Source organism: Pseudonaja textilis, chromosome 1 (genome assembly GCF_049901715.1).
Source record: "Pseudonaja textilis isolate UNSWEBS1 chromosome 1, rPseTex1.2, whole genome shotgun sequence".
In the NCBI taxonomy this organism is placed as follows: domain Eukaryota; kingdom Metazoa; phylum Chordata; class Lepidosauria; order Squamata; family Elapidae; genus Pseudonaja; species Pseudonaja textilis.
The window spans coordinates 223981910-224006734 of NC_141990.1; the positions used below are offsets into that span (position 1 = coordinate 223981910).

Here is a 24825-nt window from a genome sequence, read left to right on the forward strand (position 1 = left end):
GTGTATTAGATATGTTTGCTGCCTAAATTCATACACACAATAACACTACTGCATCATTCTAGGCAAACAGTGGAGAAATGGAAATAGCCTTAATGATATTTTATCAGGCCGACCATTGGAATTGAAAATTGCCTCTACTTCACTGTAATATGAATGGCAAATTACACAATAAACCACAGGCTGTTAAATGCAAACCATTTTCATAAGGTTTTCCAATTATGTGACTATGGAATAACATTTTGAAGCATTTGAAAATTATTAAATGTGAGATACACACATACTAGTGTGTTTATGTTTGTTCTCTGTTTTCTTAAGTTTTCGCGGGTAGTTACATACATGGATGGATGGATTGGATGGACCATACACTTCATTGCTGGAGTGGGAACTTCCTGGCAGAAGTCAGAAGCAAAACTCCCAAGTAGAAGCATTAGTTGCCCACAGAAAGCAGGGGAGGCACGGTGGCAGGGCAATATTGGGAGAGTTTTGCTTCTGACTTCTACCAGGCCGTTCCCACTCCAGCAATGCAGTTGATTATTGTATGTCTGTACTTATCAGTAGGCATAAGGGCACAACCCAACAGGACTACAAATTCCAAAGAAAGTTGCAACAATGGAACACAGGTATCAAAATATTTACTTTTTCTTCCACAGATGTTTTACTTCATGTTCATTATAGATACAATGAATCCAGTTCTTTCTTGAACTTCTCACAACTAATAATGAGTGAGGTATTAATGTATTAACAGGTCCAGTTATTATTAACTTTGATCAGAACCAGGCTTGAACAGCTTTGCTTCACTAATAAGCCTGGACAAGTGTAATCTCATAAACTGCTGTGAAGAACCCAATATTTGCTTCACATTCTGTTAATTGTGGGATGCTTTTGTTGCTGTTTGTCCCATGGGTTGTGTTTTCACTTACAGACTAAATTCACTTACAGGCTGCTCACCAATGGTTTGTTTTAACCATGTTTTCTTGAACAAACCATAGTTGTAGGATTGGAGGTCACACAGCAGGTGAAGCCTAGCCAGACAAAGTGTGGTCTAGTATGAAGTATCCAGCCCCATCAGGAAAATAATGAAAGCAACCCAGCTAGTTTTTATCAATTTGCAGAGCCTCAGGTGTGAACAGCATTACTTTAAGGAAGAAAAACTATTCTCTTTCCCTTTTACTTTGGTTAGGGTTTGGTTAGGATTAAGAACAGAGATATGCTTCAAAAGAAGAAACAAAACCTGAGATGTCCAAGTGGAAAACGAATGAACTTTATTTTCAGGCTGTGTGAAGCTGGCAATGGCACAGTAACTGTAGTTACACAAAAATAAAGAGTAGTTCATTCCCCACTTGGATCACAGTGAGAGGATTCAGTCTTAAACCTTTTCTGTAAAACAACCTTTGGCCCATCTGGAGGCCTCCTGTCTGACTACAATTTCCACTATTGTGCTGGGTGAAGATGACCAGAATTCTAGTCCATTAAACCGGAAAATACCAGATTGGGGAAGAACAGAATATGAGGGCAGTCAAAGCAAATTAAAAGACAAACAGCCCTGCCATATGAAACTTAAAACTGTGACATCATCAGGGCCCTTAGGTCAGTAACACATAAATGGATTAACCCAAAAGCAACACTGGTCCTTTCCACACCCATGCTGCCATTTCCCATAGAAAGGAGAAAAAATGCACTTGGAAAGCAGCTGTGGTTTCCTTTAGGAGTAAAGAAGTTCTCTCCTCCTAGGCAGTGTACAGAAAATGTATTCCCTCAGGCTAAGTATCACAAATGTGCCTTCAGTCTTGGGATTCCATGAAAACTTTTTGTTTACTGACAGTAGAAAGGGGGAAAGGCAGAGAAAAGGTCTTCAGACCGAACTAGGGTCCATGTCAACACTGGCCTGGCGCACAACCTGTCGAGACCTGGAACACGGCAAGGAAGATGGCAATTGGAGCTTCTTGGGAATTTCAGGATTTATCTGTCCCTCAAATTCCTTGGTCCGACTCACCACCAGGGCAGCATCAGCCAGTTGAGCCACTGAGAGGCGGTGCTGCAAGGGGGCCTTGCGCCCACATGAGCCAGACCCTTCCATGTGCCGAACAGCTTTATGCACCTTGCCTGGTGCCGGGTGGTACGAGAGCTGTTTGCAAGGCTGAGCATGGACTCTGGAACCTCTGCTACGTCCCCTTCGCCCTGGCCTGCGTCCATATGCCTGCTGCTCTCCTGGAAGAGACGATTTTGCTGTAACTGGCTTTTCATTTTCTTCACTTTGGGATGATAGTTCACAGGTCTTCCTTTCAGCATGAAGAAATACCTGCCGAGAGAGGAAGAGCTCATTGAATTGCACATCACCAACTACATTGGATGCTCTTTGATTTATCTTGTCTTTACTTTGGCCATGTCATGCACATTCATTGGAGAGGTCAGTGCTAGGAATGGTTAGTGGATCAAGAAGAAGGGGCAAGTGAAGAACACCCTGGCTTGATACCATCAAAGCTGATACAAAGATGAACATCCAACAACTAAAAGAAGCTGTGCTTGACAGGGTAGCATGGAGAGCACTTGCCTATAGTCACCAAGAGTTGGCATGATTAAATGGTTAAAACCAGTGGTCCCCAATCTTTGTGGCTTGGTGGTCTGACTTGGGGGGGGGAGGGCTGGCCATGCGAAAGGTGGGCTGGTGGGCATGCTCGCATGCAGCCTTTGCACAAGTGGCACAAGTAATGCATGTGCAAAGCTCAACTTGCACGAGTGGCAGGCTGGGGTGCACATCAAGTGCCTGCCAGTCCATTGCTTGTGCAAGTTCATGTGCATGTGTGCAACAACTCACACAGCCCAATTCTGAATAGGCCATAGCCCGGTAGTGGGGGTTGGGGATCCCTGGTTAAAACTACTACTTCCTCTGTCACTTTAGCTTCCACATTCCATTGCTCTTGGTTAACATTTCTATGCAACTGGCTTAGAACAGTTTCATTTTAGAAACAAAACACTGGGCAGCTACTGCCAGGGCTTGCATGCTTTTATTCTCTCGTAGAAGCATCTAGTTCAGTGGTGGCAAACTCACAGCATCACGGTGTTGTCACGTGACATATCAGAACTTTTTTCCCCTTCGTTAAACCAGCCGTGGGCATGGCCAGCACGTGACGCATCTGGCCCGTGGGCTAGGAGTTTGACAGCCCTGATCTATTTGAATAATTTTACACTTAAGCTGTTTTAAGTCTGACTCCATCTCCATTCATTTTACTCTAATCCTTTCCCTGACCTGACCTATTAGAGTAATGCAACTCTCTGCCCCAGAAATGCCACCTATCTTCATTTATGCATTGATTTGGGACTTTGGAGAATCTGGCGCAGCAAATCATCATACACAATCTTAATAGGAGAGGGTCTTAGAGCCTTCTAGAGTATAATCAATCAAATTCATTACTTAGATTCTAGTTCTGACAGTCCAATCTGTAGCAGGTCCTTTATTTCGGATTTTGGAAGGTTAGTTTAATTTTAACTCTTGATAAGGTGCTTGCTCAGGTGAGGTCATGTTCATGTTTGCTTTGAATTGTGTCTCATGTTTTACTATTTTTAATACAAAAAGAGAGCACATATTCTTCTTTTAGGAGGAGTGGTTGTTAGGCACAATTCATGGAATTGCCTTTTGAAATCTCCAGCCAGCTTCCCTATTGACTTTTGCTTGTTGGAAGCCAGCAGTGAAGGGCACAAATGGCAATCACAGGCTTGTAGGGATGCTGTGATGGCCACAGTTTTGAGGATCAGCTGTCAGTCTCCTCAGTCAGCTTTGTAATTTAGAATGATTGTTGAACAAATGGTCATTAACTAAAGAATATCATCTTCTTAACAGTATGCTTTTATTTATTGGTTTGCCCTATTTTTTATATAATTGTATTTCTAATTGTAAACCACTTCAAGATTTATTTTACTGGAAGTCATTATGTTTTAAATAAATACCTGATGTCAGTTTTACTCCCTTCTTTTATTCTAGGTTGTAAAGTGTCAGGCTCTGAGTTCACCCAGAGCCCGTCAGCTCCGAATATACTTTGCAGCAAGTCTGGCCATGTCACCTTATCTCTGCTGCTGCCAGATCTGTATTTCTGCTTGTGTGCTGGCCGATGGCTTTGGAATGACTCAGCAGAGCTGAGGATGGAGTCTGCAACAACTGCAGGGCTGCTGGAACTGGCTCTTTATTGATGTTGTGCATATTGTTAAAGTGGGTTGGGGCACATATAGGTGGTAATTAGGACTTAGGTTAAAACATGGTGAAGGTGGCACCAGGTGGGGATCAGTTAATGAGGGTCGGAATAGGGTAGGGATGTAGATGTTATAGGGTTAATAGCATTTAGGGATCATGGGTTAGGCGTGGCCAGAATTAGAACTGAGTATAGGCCTGGGTGTGGTGGGGTGTGTCTCATGATAATGGTGATAAAAGGGATCAAACTCAAACCCAACTCTAACCTTGTCTGGTTTTTAGCCATTCTTGCCTGATTAGAGTATTTGTTGTTTGATGCTATATTGGATAAACCATCATTGTCCTAAAGAGGAGCTGGAGTTTAGATTCATTTAAAGGCAAAACTTCAATACTCAAGGACTGGCTGAAATTGGGTTTGCATTTGGTCCCTTTCCTTTTATCACCATTATCATGAGACGCACCCCATCTCTTTTCTGCTCCCCATTCACTCCTGCGCAGGTACCTTTGCATGATTCCATACCTCTTCCTCAGGTGTGCCCTCTGTCACGGAAGTGTGTTCTGGGCTATCCATCTCACTGATGCTGCGCATAATTGCATAAAGATTAATGCGTTCCCGTCGGAGTATGGGTGGCTTCTCGGGTACTTTCATGGTAGCCAGGTGTCTCCGCACCTCCTCAGCTCCTGAATCATCTGATGCCCCAGGTTCTTCTATTGCCTGAAGACTGAGCATGGGGCTGCCTGAGAGAGGCAAGGGATAACTGGGATTCTCAGAAGGCTCATGTAAAGGACGAAAACAATACTGGGGAGTAGTTACTGGCACTTCTGGTTCTTCATCTGAGCTGCTCAGGGTCTCGTACTCCAGGCTCCCAGAATGATCACTGCTGGCATCACTTATATCAGAAGATCCTCCTGAGGGGGCATCTCCCGCCTTTTGTTCCCATAGGCTGCTGTGACGGCTGCATAGAAACATGAGAAGGGTCTGACATTCTGGGATGTAAAGAGGAACAGGATTTCCTCCTGCATGTAGCAGATTGACAATGGCAGGTGAGTAAGGAATCCTTTACTATCTTTCATAAAGAGCTAAATAATATATGGACCTATAATGAAGTCACAGGAGATAACTGTAAAATAAATTTGCCACTGCTTGATTGTTCCTTCCAAAAGTGCCTTTTTGAGCTGCTTCCCACTGATATTTCCACAAAATCCACACAAATGGAAGGGAACATAATAATTAGAACCCTATTTATATAGCCCTATTCAGGCAAATTTTCCATTTCCAAAGGCTACCATTGTGCAGATTTGCCTGTAAAACGGTATAGGACAGGAGAACTGATTTGAGTAGAAAGGTTGGATCATGCAACTGGATATCGTTCCACATCCTTTGTCCTTTACATATGTATCAGCCCATCAATCATATCCTCTTCCCTTCTAATTACCTGGCATCCAGCATGCCCTGGTAAAGTTCCAGCTGTCTCATGAAGCCTGGATTGGGGTGAACAATTGGTCGCCGTTCTCGCACATGACCAAGAGCCCGTTCCAGCGACCAGCCGTACTCCTTCATAGCATAGGCAATCACCGTGGAGCCCGAACGGCTCACTCCCATTTTGCAGTGCACCAATACCCGAGAGCCTTGGGTCCTGTGAGGGAGAATCATGGTCATAAACAAGACTACCACAATACCCAGAACAGAAAGGACTTCCAGGTTCTTGGTTGACTTTCTTAAGTACAGATTGTTATGTTATGATAAGAAGTGAGCAATGCTGAGTACGGCTTTGGAAAGGAATCTGGTTATTCCAGAGATTGTTCCTACCAAGGATGGAGATCCCGAGTCAGGGATAGCTTTCTTGTTTTTTTAAACAAGTGGCTGTGACAAATTAGGCAAGGATTATCTATCCCTTGTTCCCATATATAATTCCTTGTGGTTTGTGTCAAAAACCGTTTCTGCAAAACTGAACTCAGAGATCCACATGTAGCTCTTTGCCTGCATCAGTTCTAAATAAAATACGGAGATGTGCTCAGCCTATGCTGAAAAGAAGAGTGAATAAAGAGGCAAAAGGAAAAACTTTTTCCAGTTTTGCAGATCCTCTCAAATAGCTATTGAAATGTGATATATGCATACATAACATTTCACAGGAGATTATGTTTCTTATAAAACGCTTTCTTAATTGAATTATTCCACACAAACACTAAAGCTTGCTCCAGTGCACAGAGTACTATTAACTGCATTAGGGAAAAATTAAACTAAACTCTTTACAATACACGGCAGTTCAATCATGTTTGTGTATGACAATCATCTTGCTGCCCAATTCTCACCGAACATCTGAAATGAAGTTGTGGGTCTCCTTCCAGTATGGCAGTAGTTGTGAGGCTTCTTCATCATAGATACGGACATTCATGTAAGTGAAATGCTCTGGGAAGAAGTTGTCAATCTCACGAGTCACATTGAGGATATGGGTGACTCTAAAGATAGGCAAGAAATCAAGTGAGCTTTCCCAATTCACTCTCATAAGGAGACTGTTTATCACTGCTATCCACCTAATTTCTTCTAGTTTCTTCTATCCCAATTTACCTAGCCTTACCCTGTCTCCTAAATTTTCCTCCAAAATTACATGGCGTCTCAGGATGGAACTTAAACCAAGGGTTGAAAGTATTTCCAACAAGTCTGACTTGAACGGCATGGTAAATAGCTATCTCAAAGTCCAAGGATGAACTTCTAGCATTCTGAGCAACATCTTAAAAAGATTACAAACCTGTTCTTTTGGAGCTCCTCAAGGTTGGCTGCATTCCATTCAGAGCCCTGTAAGAACAATATGAGACACACATTCATTCTCATGTTGTGTAAGCTATTAACTAATTTATGTGCATTATGAACTTCTTATAGCAGTACATTCAGAACCTAACTATACTTTAAGCAAAGTCAGTGGTACAAGCCCTCCTGCTCTGTACATTTCAGAGCAGAAGAAAGTAGAAAGTACTTTTTCATACTATCCCATATGAGAAAATATAGGTTAAAAAAATGTCACAAAGCCCCCTTAAGTTCTATTTAAAGAAAATGTGCAGGGAATAATTTGCTAACAAGTATAAACACTGCATCTTGATCACTTATTCACCAATCATCCACCTAAAATATGTGGATGCCGTTTGTAATTGCTATTTTGTTGAGAGACAAAAAATGTGTGTGCGTGCACATTTGAAAATGGTTCTGAAAGCACGTTTTAAAAGCAGAGATAACTTTTTTCAGATTCCATACAAGCCTGAAAACTTGTTATTTGTTTAAAAAAATATACTAAAGGCGCAGGTGATACACCATTTTTATGTGTATTTTGCATTTCTTTTGGGTTAATGTAGAAATCTGAAAGATACAACTCCTTTAAAATGATTCTGTACAGTACTCCCACATGTTCCAAAGTAACTACTGGTCATTTCTGAAGCATGCACAGGCTTCATCCATATGTTGTATAATGAAATAATTATAACATCTACCAATGCAATCCTAAGTATATATTCTCAAAAGTGAGCCCCATTGAGTTAATTGGGATGTATACCCAGGGTATGCAGAGTAAAATAATCATACCCAGCTTTTTCCTAAATGAAGCAGTTTCCAATTTCCCCAGGGGCAACTCCATTGTAGATCAAACAAATCCCAATTTTTCCCTTTCATTGTCAAATCTTTGGCAGCCTACTCAATAGAATACAGCATTAAATCTGAGCTTCATTTAATGATATTTATTAGAAAATAGGACAAAGTTAAACAAGTCTCAGAAACGAGATAGCTTTATTTTTTTCATTTTTAGAACCCAGTTGATCTCTCAGCTAATTAAAGATTTGTTCAGTCCTTCAAGGCTGTTCCCTATTCCCTCTACATCACCAATCAAGAGGCACCAATTGTAATCCTTAACCATTGGAAGGTTGACATCAGGGTTCCCCCTCTTGTATTTTCTTACCAAATAGAGGTAGTCAAAGATCTTAGAAGGCCGATCCATCTGTGCCATGATAAGCAACATTTCGTTGTCAATAAACTCCTTGTAATCGTTCAGACTACAGCCAACCCGCTGCTCCAGTTCTGTACGAATCTGCAGAAGATGACTGATGTTATCTTCCACGTGGGTTTTTTTTCGTAATCACACATTCCTACTCACTATCCTGCCATATATTCTGACTTCCCAGATATTTGCCAATCCTCCCCAATCCTTTTTCTTCCTATTAAGAATTGTCATGTTTCTTGTGCTCATAGTCCCATCTATTCACACACTTTGCCATTTCCGTTTTCCCCCACACTCCCATCACCTCCTATTCCAAGGTCCTCTGGTCCCAACATCCCACCTCCTTGGAGGTGATGCTCTCCAGGTCAGTGGTGCCCATCACCTCACGCAGCTTGGCCCGGATCGTCCGCTCTGTCACGTCCTGTGCTGTCCGCCTGAGGCACAAAGATGGAGGGTCGGCAAAGCTGTCTAGATTCTGTCCCCAACACCATCACCTCAGGTTTCCCACACAGACACCCATCCCCGTCCTCCCCAGCTGCAGGGGTATAAATCTAATATTATCCTGAACCTTAACATTTCCTTACAGTAATTTATTCCTTTAGGCCTAAAAAAAGCCACAGGATTAATAATGGGATTTGAATAGCATCTCCCACCCCCACTGAAATTTTTCAGTCTAGGTTATTGGGCTGGACTTCAGAGGCAAGACTCAAAAATGGGGCATGGCATGCACTAGACTGACTGGGATGTTTCTCCAAAGGTTGCCTGGGTTTGGGATTAGTGTACTGTGTAAAATCCTTCTAGGAACCCTCACAGGCCTACAATTAACTCCAGGGAAAAAGGGGGCATCACTGACTGGTCTGAGAAGATAGAGGGAGACGTGGGCCGCACAGATTCCAGGTCAGACATGGCTAGCCACTCATTAATGCAGCTCTGGTCAGAATTCACAGCCTTCTGATACCACTCGGTCCAGTTCAATGCACCCCCTCCAGGAAAGTAGTTGTTGGAGACTGCTTCGTTGCATGCTTTGTGCAGCACTTGCAGTGCTGACCTGAGAGCAGAGAAAGCAATTAGATCCTGAGAATATGAAGTCATACTTAAAAGTGTTCAGAGCAGGAGATATCACATCCAACAGCTACCGTAACCTATGGCAGTTAGCCCCATCCTTTCATTTTTCAGATACAGTTATTGAGTACAGGACAACTGAATATATTTGCAATACTTTGTAAATATCATAAAATTTAAACAGTTATTTTTTTAAAAAAAATTAAATAAATATGATTGACAGCTAAAGAACTCCAAATTTTGCTTTGACATTTTAAACCCTTTGGAAGCTATTGCTGTCATTATAAAAAAAGTAAAAAAACTTTTTTTCTTCACAGCATGAGGGACATCAATAATACTTTGTGTCTTTCCTGATATTCATTTATTGCCCCCTGTGGATATCTTAAACATTTGTTCATCTAATCAAGAACCCTGCTCACCACATTGTCTGGACAGAGATGGGCTTAAAGATCCGTGTTTGTCCCCCAGATGTCACACTGAAGCCCCTAAAAAAGAATAGGAGAGTCAACTCTTAAGTAACTTTGTACTCCAGGAAGAAGGCAGATATCTGGAATGTTGTAATGAAAAATGTAACAGTTTGGACAGTTGTGTAACTGGTGTGAAATATCCTAAAATACTAGATTCCATTTTAGCTGGGGGGAAAAGGACATTCTCCCTCAACACACAGAAAATTAAACTAGGCTGTGTCTGCCTTTTGGAATGACAACAGAATTAATCTATGATTTCTAAAAAATAGATTTTACCACTTAAAAGTTATTATGTCAATCCTACCTCCCCTGCTCTCTAAATTGTGTAGTTGTTCTAAGGGCCAGTCTGGGAAAATCTGGTTTTGAACAGCGGCACATGAATGCTAAGGATAAATAAATCCAAAATAATCCTAGAACATCTTGGTTTTAATATATAAACTCTTTTTAACTATAAAGGATTTTATAGAAGCAAGCGACCAAGATAAAATTAATGGAATTAATGGCAAGAACAGGTGAATACACAGTGTCTTTGGGCATAAAGGGAGAGGGCTCAATCACAAAGCAACTCCAATGAGGGAGGAAAATTTTGAAAGCACTGTCTTCGCAAAGTGCCTTTACTGTGTCTTAGCAGTAAGGCTGCTTCCTGGACACAGCTGAACATGGGAAAGTTTTGGGAAATTCCCTGCTGTTCAGTTCTTCCCATTCTTTGCATTGCCACCAATCACTTCTCTGAATGTTAGAGAGGGGCAGCTTTCTAAAAAAATCCTGAACAGGCCAATATTTCTGGTCCTAGAATTTTGAAAAAAAAATCTATGATTTCAAGCTCTCCTACCTACAACATGAACGGTATGACCATTTCTCCTAGTTATATCAACGTGTCCCATTAGATCTGGCAAGAGAAGCATTAAAAAGTTCTACCTAATCGGACCCTGGAAGTGTAACAGTATGAGTGAATGACCTTGGGAGACAGGAGAGAAAACCATAAACTGGGAAACCAGCATGTAAAAGATATCTCAGTCCACAGGATTGGAGGGGCATAGGAAACATTTCAGGATGGACCCCCCCCCTAGTTTTCTGGAGAGTAGAAGAAAAAGAGGAGAGGAAATACTTTCAGTTTTGCAAGGTTCTGTTAATAAAACCTTACAATGAAGATAGAGCTAGTAGTTCTGATTGTATTTCTGGTCTATCTTGCAAGACTTACAGAACGAGAGCCTTTTCTGTTGTGGGGCCTGACTGCTGGAACATCATCCCACTAGAACCAGATTCACCCGACCCCTACTAGCCTTTTGCAAGGACACAAAGGCTTGATTTTGTCATTCTCTGACAATGTGGGTGAGTCATTTCTTGATTGTGTTAATTATTATAATTATTTGTGGTAGTGTGGGTTTTTTTTCTTGATTGCCATTTATGTTATTTATTTCATTATATCATTGTTATTGTTTTTAAATATTGTTAGCTGCCCAGAATCATGTACTTGAGCTGAGCGGCCATGTAAAACAATTAAAGAAATCTGCTTTTAATCCTGCCACACTAACACGTATTTTACCTCCACTTATGCTTATTGTGGTTTATATACAGGGGTTACTACTGTACTGAATTTTAAACTGTAAATCCATTTAGGGATTTTTTTTAAAAAAATTTTTTTGAGTGATTGTGATATATTGCTGTTTTGGGAATGGCAACAAATATAATAAAATGCAGGTATATCAGAAGGAGCTTCTGGAAAGATACAGATGTTGGGGGGGGCAAGGAAATGAGATAACTTGCACTGTAATAATTAAAAGCTACGTAACTTATATACTTGCTTCCCATGTTCTTGATGTAAGAACAAAAGGCCATTGCATTATAACATCACATTTCATCAGGTTTTTTTGGAGGGGGGGTGCTATTGTGACTTGCAGCAGAAGGGAAGGATCTTTAAAAAAGGAACAGATGGAAAAAATACAGTACAGAAATGGTCAGTTCCATCAGATAAAAAGTGATAGGATCTAACCCAGAAACAAATGAAATCTCTTAGTGGTTTAGAATATACTTTATGTCACTTCAATTTGTGCAATAGAAATAGAGAAGACATCGCCTGTTTATTCCATATGAACACTTGTGGCATAAAAAAAAACCCCAAATATACCTAGTATGACCTTTCATTATCCCAGTCTATTTATGTATGCAAAGCAAGCTCCTAATAGAAACTTAAAATAAACAAAAAAATTGCAGTTATATAGAATAATATAAAGCAGGAGTGTCAAACTTGTGTTGTCATGGCAGCGTCACACGATTTTTCCCCCTTCACTAAACCGGATGTATGACACATCTGGCCCACAAGTTTGACACCCCTGATATAAAGGAATTGTTCTCTTACCCATCGCCATCAAGGAAAACCTGTGTGTCACTCCAAAGTGGAAGCACCATACCCAGTGTGCAGGTAGCCAAGCTGTTTGAGAAAGAGAGAAAAAAGGAATTAGAGAGCCTCTAAAACAAGCATTATACAGCATGTTTGCTTTGGAGACTGGTTTCTTTGGCCCTTATCTGTATCGTTTCCTAAACTTATAATCATCTGATAAATACTGTAAAATTAAATATTATCACCAAGTTTTCAGTCAAACAGATGTTTCATAGCAGAGAGACTATATTATGCAGGCAGGAAGTATTTGTAGTGGCTAAGAAGAAAACACAAAACATTTTTATTTTTCTTCTTGATTTGAAATTCTGCTGTAGCAAACTTTACTAGCTTCTAGCTGAACTCATAAATGAAAGAACTTACTTTGAAAAAACAGTAGAGAGAAAGAGAGAGAAAAAAATCTCCATGAACTGCCAAACTGGTTTGACCAGGGAATAAAATACACATAGTAGGCTATAAATGCACGAGGCAAGGAACAACTGCAAAACTAAGGTAGATCTAATGAAGATTTTTCTATGTAACTACTTTTATGAAGAGAACAAAGGTATTGGAGCACTTTGGACCACAGATGCATTTGTTTACTTCTAATAATAGCACCAAATTCCAAGTATGACTCCTAGCTATTTACTCAAAACAGTAAAACACAAAATCAATAAAAGAATTAAACTGCATTACAATAATTATCCCCTGGCACCCCTTCACAGCGGTGATAATTATAATTACCTATTGAAGTCTCTGTGGAATGGTAATGTTTCTAAATTATATCACGTGGCTGCCAATTGAACCTCTAGGGGAGGGTACTCCAGAAGGAAGGGTCTGCAACAGAGAAACTTTACCTCCAGGCTTCCCCTCAACAACTTCCTGTACACAGGAGGCCTTGAATATCCTTCCTTGGGATGTGCAGTCGGGCTAGGTCAGTTGTAGATTGAAGACCTAATTCTAGAGATATCTAGAAGTCAAGCCATGTAGACCTTTAGAAAAGTACCATGGTGTTCTATGGGCACAATGGCTTTCACTTCCCAGCACGCAGGCCACGCTTTATATCAATTGCATTTTAGTTTCTGCATAGTTTTCAGAGGCAGGCAGCCCTAAGTATATTGCAACCATTTAGTTCATGTTCCATTTATTAATTCACATTGTTAAATTTGGCTTTTCAATGTGATTCAAAGTAAACACTGAAGAATATCCTCTCTTTTTCTTCCATTTTTCCACAGATCATTACTTAGAAAGTAGAATTATGTGGCATGACAGGCTAACAGGCTAAATTGGAATCAATGGGTTGATTTGCAATAGACAGGCAAGGGTATCTGACTCCCAGTTCACCCTAACAAATCAAAAAGTTAACCTCCAGAGTAATTTAGGTAAGCAAGTATGGTTAATAGGGCCAAATAGATTTTGCTTTCGAGGACATTTTCTGTCATTATCAGCTATTACTGAAAAACTTATAAAAGGACCTCAGATTAGTAAGAGATCAACCAATGGAATTCCCAGGGCAGATAAAACTGCAGCCTCAGTTGTAGGTAGAGCCAAGTTAATCCACTGCATTTGGTTCCCTGAGAAAACCAGAATGGATGAAAGCCTAGAATTAAGATTTATAAACCAAGGCTCATCCACGTGATGAGACAAAACTAAAGTGTGTTTGTGTGATGTGTGAAATCTGGCCATTCTATCTATTTCTCAGTATAATACTTCTCGTTTTCCTGATGCCACCATACCCTTGCCACCTCACCTTTCATCAGGGAAGTCCACTCCCAAAAGCACCATCTCGTTCTTGCTCTCCCTCTCTGTTGCTGAAACCACCAACAAGTATCGTATTCTATGAGCTCGTGCTGACTCCAGTCTCACAGCCTGCAAGGAAGAAAACATACTAGTCTTGCATGTTTCACTGACATATGTACACCAATACAATCTCCATCATGAAAATGTGTGGTGGTACTGCCCACAGATCCAGGAGAAGGATTTTGTTCAGAAGCAAATGGAAGCCGTTAGGAGCCCTGAGTCTTAACCTCACTTCATGTTTATGCTCACATGAAAACTAACGTGATTTATGCTAAATCATGGTTAACAACACATATGTACAGAATCTAGCTAGTCCTAGAAGAAAAGAAGAACCTCATTCCTTCTTGGTAGCTTGGGCTCAAGTTCCAACAGTGGAACCAGAGCAGTGGTTTGAGAACTTTAAAAAAAAATTATCTAGAAAAAGAAGCATGTTTGCAAGTAAGCTGAAGTGTGCTTTGCATTGCATTTGGTGTTTATAAACTAATTTTCAAAAAGTATAAATCGTATCAGTAAAATCATGCTGCGTCAAGATTTAAATTTAAAAGGTCAGACTATGGTATAGAACTATAGAAGTTTGTAATTCATTTTAGTTTTCATCCTTAAGAACTTTTGTTTTTTCCTAAGTTAAGATGCCTGGAATTTTACAGTACATTCACACAATGTACTACACCAATTGTATATTCAAGCTAGTTTTTACATTTTACACCCATTTCAAGGGATTCCTTAACAGCCCTCTGTGGCTAAGCTTCTAAAATGATGAATATCTGCAAGACATTTAATAGTATTAGTACAGCAGTGGCGTATTTTAATTGTTAATTGTGGATAAACAAGGAAAGGTGAATTCCTCTATCAACTCCTTAGAAATATTATTTAACTTTTAAATAATATTTATTACTGTATTTTATACTTTTCTCTCCAGTCTGGCTATTAATATCTTGTGCGAATAATGATAATCAGGAAAAAATCACACTCTGCAATTGCTCCTTGCCATACTTCAAAAATGAAGAGGGCCAAGGTCTATTTTGGGATGGTATCAGAAGTCTTAGGGATGAAATGGGCCCTTTAAGTATCTGCATCTTCAGAAAACAAGCACAAAATGAATATTCCTCCTTTGGGGAATCATTACCAACTTAGTATGAAGTGTGATTCCAGCCTAGGTTTTACAAATCCTTTGGTGACGAGTTCTACGCTAGCAGCTGACATGGAAAACCAGCAGCTTTGCAAAGGTTCTTAAACTAGATGTGGAAGCGCCGGACAAAATCCTTGGGGCTCCTGAACTGAGAGGACCCCCAACAGATGTTCATTCATATTTTGATTCATTTTTCACTTGGCAAGGGGAAGATCCACAATAGAGAACCAATTGATGTTCAGAGTAGTCATGTGTCCACTATAATTTTTTTCCCCTAACTGAACAACCCTGGCAAGCTTCCAAAAGGAGTCGGGGTCTATCAGAACACAACTTAATAGCCACTGCCTGAAAGAAATTGTTCCTGATGCTTGGAAGCTGCTATGACTCACTCTCTAGGAAGAAGACGAAAAAAGGAAAACAAAAGTTATTTAAGCCCATCTGGAAATCTCCCAGCAGAGGCCTCAGAGACAAAACTTGGATCAGGCTCAGCAGAGACGCCAGCTCTGGCTGCCCGCCCAAGAGACGATGAGCCCCACAGGCCATAAATGGGGAACTGGCTGAGCTCCTGGCTGAATGTCTGACATCCAAATTCCAAACGGGGAGGAATTCTTCCCCACCCCACCCGAAGGACAACGAGCACCCGAAGAGAGAGTCCCAGAAGGTGGACAGGGCTGAGTTTATTTCTCACAAGACTGCCAAGTAGCATCAGTTCTGGTTTTGCATCACAACAGGAGATAGGAAAAAGCAGGCTATTTCAGGTCATGAACAAGTAGTAATATGAAGAAGGAAGCAACTTGGAAAGTCTGAATCAGCCTGGGAAGCAATCTGGATTCTCCAGAATTTTTCTTAAGGGAATTTTTCTTGAGTTGCAGAAGGCAACTTGCATGATGGAATGTGTGTGTATGGCGGGGGGGAGCACAAAAGAGAACATGAGGACAAAACTCTTCTGTATTTTTAAATGGAGTTAATTCCAGCCATCCTGGAGATGCATTTAGCTACAGTATATGAAACCTCACCTGCAATTTGAATGATATGGTTCAGACGCAGGTTTTACTGCATTACGGAAAAGCAGGCAACCACTAGTCTCTTATAAAAAACAAAAAATGTTTCTACAGTGCAAAGCCACTCCTTTCACTACTAATTGCTGTATTAGCGAACATTAAGTTAAAGATCAGGGAAATGTTCCTTGCTATGTCACAGAGAAAAGCAGAGCATCCTGGAATATTGAAGGGGGCTCAGCAGGAAAGGAATCTCTTTGTTCCTTAAACAAGATAGGTCAGGGAAAACCTTATTGGCTTCCTAGTTTAGTTTGATTGGCAAAGTGAGCTGGTCTGCCAGGAATGCCAAATCTTAAGTAATCAGACAACAAAATGGGGAATTGTAATCAGAAACATCACTGGAGTATGAAGTTGTAGAAAGAAATGTGGGAAGACATTACTGCCTAAACTTCTGGCTTCCTGAGACTCAAGTAGCAATGCTTTTCCAGTCTCTACATTTACACTGTTGTTTGCATCAGAGGTGGTATTCAGCCATTTCTGTCAGGATCTGGAGAACCGGTAACAGAAATTTTGAGTAGTTGGGAGAACTGGTAAGTACCACTTCTGGTTGGCCCCACCCCATCTATTCTCTGCCTCCCGAGTCCCAGCTGATTGGTTGGGTCTTCTTTTGTTGCCCTGCACAGGAGAACAGAGCTGGAAAGCAGGTTAGTGGGGTGGGGAGGGAATGGGGATTTTGCACTATCCTTCCCCTGGAGTGGGGTGGAAGTGGAGATTTTACAGTATCCTTCCCCTATCATGTCCACCAAGCCACACCCACTGGTAGTAAAACAATTTACTGGTAGTAAAACAATTTGAATACCGCCACTAGTTTGCATCCCTTCTTCCTGTCATTAACAATCTTACCAGCTGGATGGCGTCTTCTGGCCGCAGCAGCCCCACCATTTGCTGTAAGTGCAGTTCTTGCTGCCCAGCAATAGCATCTTCACTTTTAGGTGTTTGATCTAGGGGGGTTGCTGGACCCTCCTGGACGGCCTCCAACTTGTCTTCTTCCGGCAGGAGTAAAGCAGCTCCTTTGACCATGACAAAACTGTGGCTGAAGAAGAACAGGTGATTAAAAAAAAAAAGACTCATGTTGAAAGACCTGCTTAAGCCATGCACTAGTTGGAGAATAGGGAGAATGGCTGCTTTCAAGTAGAGGGAAAGTTTAGAAATGTGAAAAAGAAGGAAGGGGAGGGGGACAACTGCTTCGTATCATGTCACTGGAACTTCTTGGGTGCTTGGTACTTCCCTAGCATGGTACCATTTTGCTGCACTGTGAAGGCTTCCCAGGCATTTGGTGCTGGATCCGGTGGGAGGCTGCTTTTCAGGTGTTCAACCTGAGGTGTAGCACCTTTTCACGGTGCTGCTGTACCAGGGTATAGCACTGAGGCTTCCAGAGGTGGCTATGGCTTCTTTCCCTGTCCTCCTTGCACTTGCACCACACAGCAGCACCTCCAATTCATGCACGGCCTGTGTTTGACCTCCCAGGGCCTCCCCCATGCACCCCTGGGACACCCCTGTGCTCCTTACCTGGGGCTCCATCTGCTTAACAACTTGCAATTCTCACTTAACAATGGCAGCCAGGAATGCCAGGATTTTGGTCACTAAGCAAAGTAATTACATGATGCCTCATTTAATGACTGCTGCATTTAGCAACCAAAATATTTGCGCCTATTATAAGCATAAGTCAAGGGCTGCCTGTAATCAGTCAGCTATTGTATACAAAGGAAAATGAATAAAAACTCTGCTGGCTTGACGCATTAACCTCCATGATCAAGAATTTAAAAGAATAGTTGTTTTTGAAAATAAAATAAAGCCAAAACAAAAACAAATAGGTTTTCCCTATAAAGAATATATTAAAAAGTCCAAACTTAATTAATAACGAAGACTGAAGGAGTCATATTAAATATCTATGTATTGTTTAGTTTTAGGTTTTATTGTTTGACATTTCTTAAAGTTATCCAAGAGGTTATGGTACAAACCACCCTCACCTTGGGGCACTTATATTTCTATAAAAGTATGTGGGGAAAGACAAATAAGGGAAAAGAACTAAAGGGCTTCCTACAGTGACACACAGGAACGTGGGCAACTATGCCTCTACATCTTTTTAAAAGCAGAGCTATTTGGAAATGAAGATTTAAAATAAAGAAGCAACATTCGTCTAATGGTTTCATTTTTTCACTAATCAACACCTACCAGAAAAATAGTCTATTTGAAAAATAGTAAATATTGCTTCAGAGGGGGAGAGAGAACTCCATTCTGTTTTGATTAGGGACCTTTCTGATACTGTTAGAAATGGAATATAAATATATTTCCATATATATAAATTGGGAGGATATGTTATCCTATTTTCTATACTTGTCTCTTAAGAATTTTCTTTTATAGCATATATTTCAGTAATCAATATGAAACTATCACACTTCTGCATTGCAGAGTGAAGAATTTTCCCTATGAGAGAGATCTTTAACATTGATCTTATGAAAATCAACCTTCCTATAAAACCCCTTTTTGGCCACATCTTGGATATAATTTTTTTTAAGACCTAGTTTTATTACAAAGAAGAAAGGCAAGGGAGCATGCATGCTACATTCAAGGCACTAATCTCCACCATTATCTTTATATCCAAAAGTTTCTTGGCTCCATAAATACTTTAGAAAAATGTGGGTGAGTGGTGCACAGTCTCTCTTTGGCACCGTGTTATCTACCCTGAAAAAGAGACAGCTAGTATGGAAAGGTATAGAGTATTAGGGGAGTAAGATATAGAGATGGCACACAGAGTTTTGATAAATTAGTGCTTTGATTAATCAACCAACCAATCAATAAATATGGTTTATGGTTATGTACTCATGGCAGCCATTTTATGAATAGGCAAGCATGTCCCTAGCAGCCATTTTGTCACAGTGTCCATTATATGCTCTAAAATATTCAACTGATCATCAGTCCAAAACAGAAAGGGGAGGCCTGTTATAATATTGTATTCTTGATTGGGAAAAAATATGATTCTGGCTCCAATATACTTATGATCAGTATTTGGACTTTTAATTCCCTGAATGCTATTTGTCTTTAGCAAATTGGATATACCCTTTCCATAGCAATTTGAAACAATCTGTTCTATTTTTAAAAAAATCTCAGATGGTTGCACATTCTTCCAATCATGCTTTTTTTAGTGCTGGTATATTCCTGACAAAGAATAGCAAAATTACTCAGTTCCTAAACAAGCATTTCAGGAACATTCATACAGTATGTGCATATTTCTTCATTTCTTCACCGTGCAACTTAAGAATTAAAATAATTTCTTTAAAGTTTCAAAAAGGACCCATCTATCTCCATACTCTGAGGGTATGTGGTGTATTTGTTTTTTATAGCACATTCAACAGTTGCTCATTGGAGGCATCACAGTTAAATTTTTATGATGAAAAAAAGTGTGAAAATTTTCAAAGGCAGGGCCTGGAAAACCTATAGCTCACCTAGAACCTTTCAAAAATATTATATAAAGAATATTAAAAACAATGACTACTTACCGTCGCTGCAACTGTCGTCTTCTGGGAATATCTTCATCCTGCAAGGGATTTCCAGGTTGATTACCATTTCTCTCCAGATTACAATGTTTGCCGTTAAAAGAAGTGCTCACTTGTCACACCTAACATCAATATCCCTCACTTGGTCTCTTAAGCAGAAGCTCTGAATTCTAATTCAACAACCACAGGAAACACAAGAGGTTGCCTTTCACTTAAAACTTAGTAAGTCTCTTGATCTACAATGCAGGACATGACTTAAATCCTAACATAAACTAACACAAAACAAATCAACATGGCTCATTAAACAATTAACTGTGCAATCTCATAATTTAAACAAGCCATTCCTCAAACGTAATTGGAATGGTAAGCTCACATTTCCCACAATCAAAGGCTATTCTACACTGTTGTTAGGTGCTTAAATCAAGGGTCAATACCGAATAGGCATAACTGATAGGATCTACCCCTAGTAGTGGTCTGAGAATTTCCTTTGTACCAAGAAAACAATGTCTAATCCAAACATGTGGAGTCATCAAGCAACTATTTCTGCCATTGGCTTTGGCATGAGAAAACTTGGCATGACATAATGTTCCTATTCCTAATACCTCTGTGGCAAAAGCAGATACTTTGGGGGACTGCTTTGTTCATCTAGAATCCTGAACATTCACAGGACTTCCATTGCAGAACTCTGGGCCCCCAATCTATAGCCTGTTTCTTAGATGATTTGCTGTGCTTGTTCAGCTAGACATGGAGGAAGGAAGGAGGCAAGGAAGGAGGCATGTCGTCTATGGCAGCAATTAATGCCACCCCCTGGGAAATCTTACTAAGCACCCGTGTTTCTACTATTTCATAGCAACACTAGCAGGTTCCCGATTTAAGCTGACATGAAAAGAGCTTGAAACTTACTTGACAAAAACAACAACAAACTTTAAATCCAAATGTCTCACTTTCCAATCAGTTCTACACTTTCATGATACAGGTCCAGATCCATGGGATATTTCCAAGCTTTCTTAATTAAAGAAATATTAAACATTTAAAGTATCTATTTGTATATGGGATGCTACAAATCCAGCTCATTTTATGATAAACCAATATCAGAAAACAACTATGCATTAGAAGTAAAAATATATTTCTTTGAAGGACGGCACACAATTTTAAAGTAAATATAAGAAGACATTTCAATGGATTGTTTTGCTATCTTGAAATTCTGTCTCCATCATTAAAAGGAAGAATGATGATTAGATTTCAATTCAGAGCACAAGACTGCTGTATTAATTTTTGCTTTGGATCCAAATAAGGGCTTGTTTTACAGAAAAGTGACTGTCTTCATAGTTTTGCTAATTCTTAATCTGTATCAATGGCTGAAATACATGCTCTTTCATGAAATCATGGCCAAGGTGCCCCCATTCCAGTAATGAGACCTATTTGTGAAGTTGCATGATGTAACAGACATTAGTTACCCTTTAGAATTCTACTAACACTTTCTTCAAATTGAAAGTATTGCATATTTATTATTTTTGCAATGTCTTCAACAGCCCTATATACGATTATTGCAGATGGTGAGGTTGAGGCTGAATGGTTTGCCCATTTTAAATGCCCAAGGCTGGACAATAAGATCCCATCTATGTGACATGACTGGTACAAAAAACTTTCTGGCTCATGTCCTGATGCTATTCTAGTTCTCATTATTCTCTACCAGCAAAAAATGTTGTTGCTCTGTGAAGTCAAATGCTTCCAATTCAGGGGTGGGATTCTACCAGTTCGGACCAGTTCTATAGAACCGGTTGTTACGATTCTGTGCAGCTCGGAGAACTGGCAAATTACACCACTAGCTGGCCTATCCCCTCCCCACCCAGGAGGCTTCCCTGAGGCCCAGTCAAGGGTGGTATTCAGGGGGTTGTGGGAGGGAGAAGTGGCCTGAGAGCAGAGCTGAACCTTCCTTAGGATTGAAGCTTCTATTTTTTCAGTGTAGACTCAGGCAGCAGATTGCAGAAAGGTAGATCTGCGAGTGAAGCTGTGATTCTGCAAGCAGCTCAATCTGTCTGCCTACTTTGCCTGATTTTGGGTAAAAGTTGCTCTTTTTTTAAATAAAAAAATTCAATCTTTACATATATATTTACAATATTTACATACAAGCCACGGCCATCCAGTCACATGACCACCAAGCTACACCCACAAATTAGGCCATGCCCACAGAACCAGTTGTTAAGAAATTTTAATCCCACCCCAGTTCCAATTAGACAGTGTTAGACTCACATTTAACAATTTTTCCTTGTTTGTAAGTAGCAAAAGCAAATCAAGTACCAAGTATGCCCCAATATCTGGCTGATGCTTTATAATTGCCCTGGCAGGCCCCAAGTTGTATACTCCTTTTCTATGCCATAGCTTCACAAAAACAGGAATTCTTCCAAAGGTTTGGAAACAGATATTCAGAGGCCAGCTAGGTGCTGTTACCTTGCTTGTCTCTTATCTCCTTTTCAGGATTCCTAGATTGGCCTTGAATTCCAGCTCTCGCATAATCTTATCTATGTGCTTCCTATTTTGTTGGCAATTTCCTGTGATATTTCTAAGCACCAGGGAAAAATAGCAAACAAACAGCATTTGTGCCACTTCTTAATTGCCAGTTCTTTGCACAATGTCTAATTATACTTGAAACTCAAGATCATCCCACAGACTGTCAGGCTTGAGATGTAAGCTCAAGCATAGGTGCTCTGGTGCAAAAAGCCCAAAGCTCTATCCCAACATTGGTATAATGGACTGGAAAGTCTTCCTCTTTAAGGACATTATGCAACAGATATTTCTGCAGTACTCCTTGGTCTCTGACGTTGCAGTCTGTCAGGAGCTGACAGGAAGTAGTATATTGTGAAACTTACTGACAAGCAGCTTTTAGTGCCTACTTCTCCCACAGAAACTTGGGCTGTTGAAAACTGATTAGAGAAAATAGTATATTAATGGGAATGCAAGGAAAGGCCACAATTTGACAAGTATCCTAAACTGTTTCCATACAAGGACAGGCTAGAAATGCAGCAGTCTAGGAAGAAGAGAAGGGAAGCACCTCTCAACAAACCACTATAATCTGTTGGAAAAGACATCCATGGACACATTATAAATTGTATTTTTGCAGCTAAATCACTTCCTTGTTTTTGTTTTGACCCTTGCAGTCAAGAGGACTGGTGCTCAAACCAATTGGCTTCCAGCAGCTGGATTGCTCAGGAGGCTTCTCATCTTCTAAGCACCCAGTGCAAGGCAGAAGCCAAGGCTACTCCTTCAGCACATGTCCACACAGTGCCCCTGTGCATCTGATCACCCAAAATAACTTCCAGATGTCTATCCTGTATTCTATACTATAGACATGGATGTCACAGATATTTTCCAGTGTTATTTTTATATTTTAAATGGCATTTTAATGTTAAAGAAATTGAAGCTGTAGCCAATATATATATATATATTTTAAAAATCTCCCTTTTGATACTTTTTGGCAATTGTAAAGCAAAATGGATGATTGCATCTATCTTCCATACTGCAAGTGGGAGAGTGGATCCACAGGGAGCCAGGAGAAAAGACTTTGCCTAGAGTGTGGCAAAACTCCCCCTCTCCTCTCTCCATCCACCAGCTCGGCTTGCTTCTCTACATGCACAGTACCAGAGGAAAAAAGAGAGGCCTGCTAAAATCGGATAATCTCTCCCCTGACCCTTCAGATTTTGTTTTCCCTGCCTTTCTTCCAAGAACTGCCCCTTAAGGGAACTGCAAGTACACGTTTTTTTCACGAACAAGATGGTGAACTCTGAAGCCACTCTCTGCAAAACCCTGCTCACAGTTTGCAGTGACCAGTAAGACAGATGGAAGCCAAATACATTCAGGGAAGGGGCCCAGGTAGGACAGGCGCTCAAACATCCTCAGTCGCCAGTCCCAGAAAGGAAGGACGGGGACAGGAGGACCGTGAACGTCCTCAGTGGAAAGAGCGTCTGAAAGGAGGGTCGGCGGCGGGATCAGAACGGAATGTAGGACTGTACCATCTTGGAGAGTCCTGTCCAACGTGAAAGGCACGGGGCGGTTTTTTTTTTGGGGGCTCACCTTGTAGCCGGTGGGGGTCGAGTGGCCACTCCCCGATGGGGATCGACAGACGGTAACCAGCGCCATGCGCGGACGAACTCCTGCGCCTTTCCTCCGCTCCGGGGGAGACTGAGACGGTGCCACTCGGAGCCAGCGCAACGCCGCCGCAAACCGTCTGCAGGGGGCGGGAGTAGCGGGCCACTCATTCACTCATCCCGGGGTGGGAGCCTGCCAACCGCAAACTTTCTGCTCCTTCGTCCAGCCACTCCGACGAACAAGCGCACGGATATAGTCTGCAAAGTAACACCGAGTACGTCCTATCGGGGGTGGCTCTTAAAGGAACAGGCCCAAGTGGCGAAAGACCAGCGGCTGGGGGAGGAGGAGGCGGAGGAGGTGCCAATCCGTGGCAACTACGGGAACGCGCTTCCCAAGGGAATTCCCATCTCCGCTGTCCCGTTCTCCTAATCTTGGGCCAGGGCTCAGCCCCGCTTCTTTTACAGAAAGCCGGACCCTTCATACTGTGGAAGAACTGCAACTGCAAGGCTGGAGAGTCTTTCAGGCTGCCCTGTGCCTGGAATGAGCTTACCTTTCCCCCATATACCTGAAGTTAGCCACAGGGCTCACTTGAAGCGATCTCCCGTAAGCGGGGGGGAAGGTTCCTATAAGTTCACCAGAACCACTATACGATATTGGACAAAATCTGGAGCTGAAATAGAGCAATCTTGTAACAGGGTCTAATTATTACAGGTCGTTTTCAGGGGACACCCCCCCCTCCCGATTGCTAGGCTTTCCGTACCTAACAGACACTGAGGAAGAAGCTACACTGTTCCTTTAATATGAGAAGAGGAAAAGTTCCCTATCTAAACTTGACGTGGTTGGGGGAGGGAGGTCCTGCTCCTGGATTTTGAAATTTTATCCCAGGCTTAAAATAAAGAAGTCCCTGGAGTGTGGCTTGTTATAACTATAGCCATCTATGCCTTGCTGCATTGTTCATGTTACTATTACAATGACTCAGCAGGTGATTTTTTTTTAAAAAAAAGTCTAGTTTGGAAAAACACAGTATCATTTCATTTTTTTTCACCCAGTAAGACCACTGAATTCAGCTGCTGTTGCCAACCAGGATCTTTCTGAAATTCAGCCGGAAGGCTCAAACTTTCTCACAAGATCCTAATGAGCTATAAACAGTGGCACCATCAGGGCAGAACTCACAGCTTTAACA

At 41.1% G+C, this 24825-nt stretch overlaps 1 protein-coding gene across 2 annotated transcripts; it reads right to left on the minus strand.

Annotated features, from left to right (window-relative positions):
* Positions 1-1239: 1239 nt before the first annotated feature.
* Positions 1240-23935, minus strand: SSH3 (slingshot protein phosphatase 3). 2 transcript variants are annotated; one of them, XM_026719616.2, is made up of 14 exons: positions 23628-23935; positions 19560-19597; positions 16903-17092; positions 13823-13941; positions 12055-12126; positions 9648-9713; positions 9020-9214; positions 8507-8600; positions 8128-8256; positions 6934-6980; positions 6497-6643; positions 5620-5820; positions 4704-5139; positions 1240-2299 (listed from the first exon to the last, which is right to left on the minus strand). In XM_026719616.2, exons 1-14 carry the CDS (start codon positions 23691-23693, stop codon positions 1853-1855), a joined length of 2247 nt encoding a protein of 748 aa, XP_026575401.1. In that variant the 5' UTR covers positions 23694-23935; the 3' UTR covers positions 1240-1852. The 2 variants fall into 2 exon arrangements, with proteins under 2 accessions (XP_026575401.1, XP_087776792.1); XM_087920666.1 differs by lacking the exons at positions 13823-13941; positions 16903-17092; positions 19560-19597; positions 23628-23935 and adding an exon at positions 12817-12929.
* Between the last annotated feature and the right edge of the window lie 890 nt (positions 23936-24825).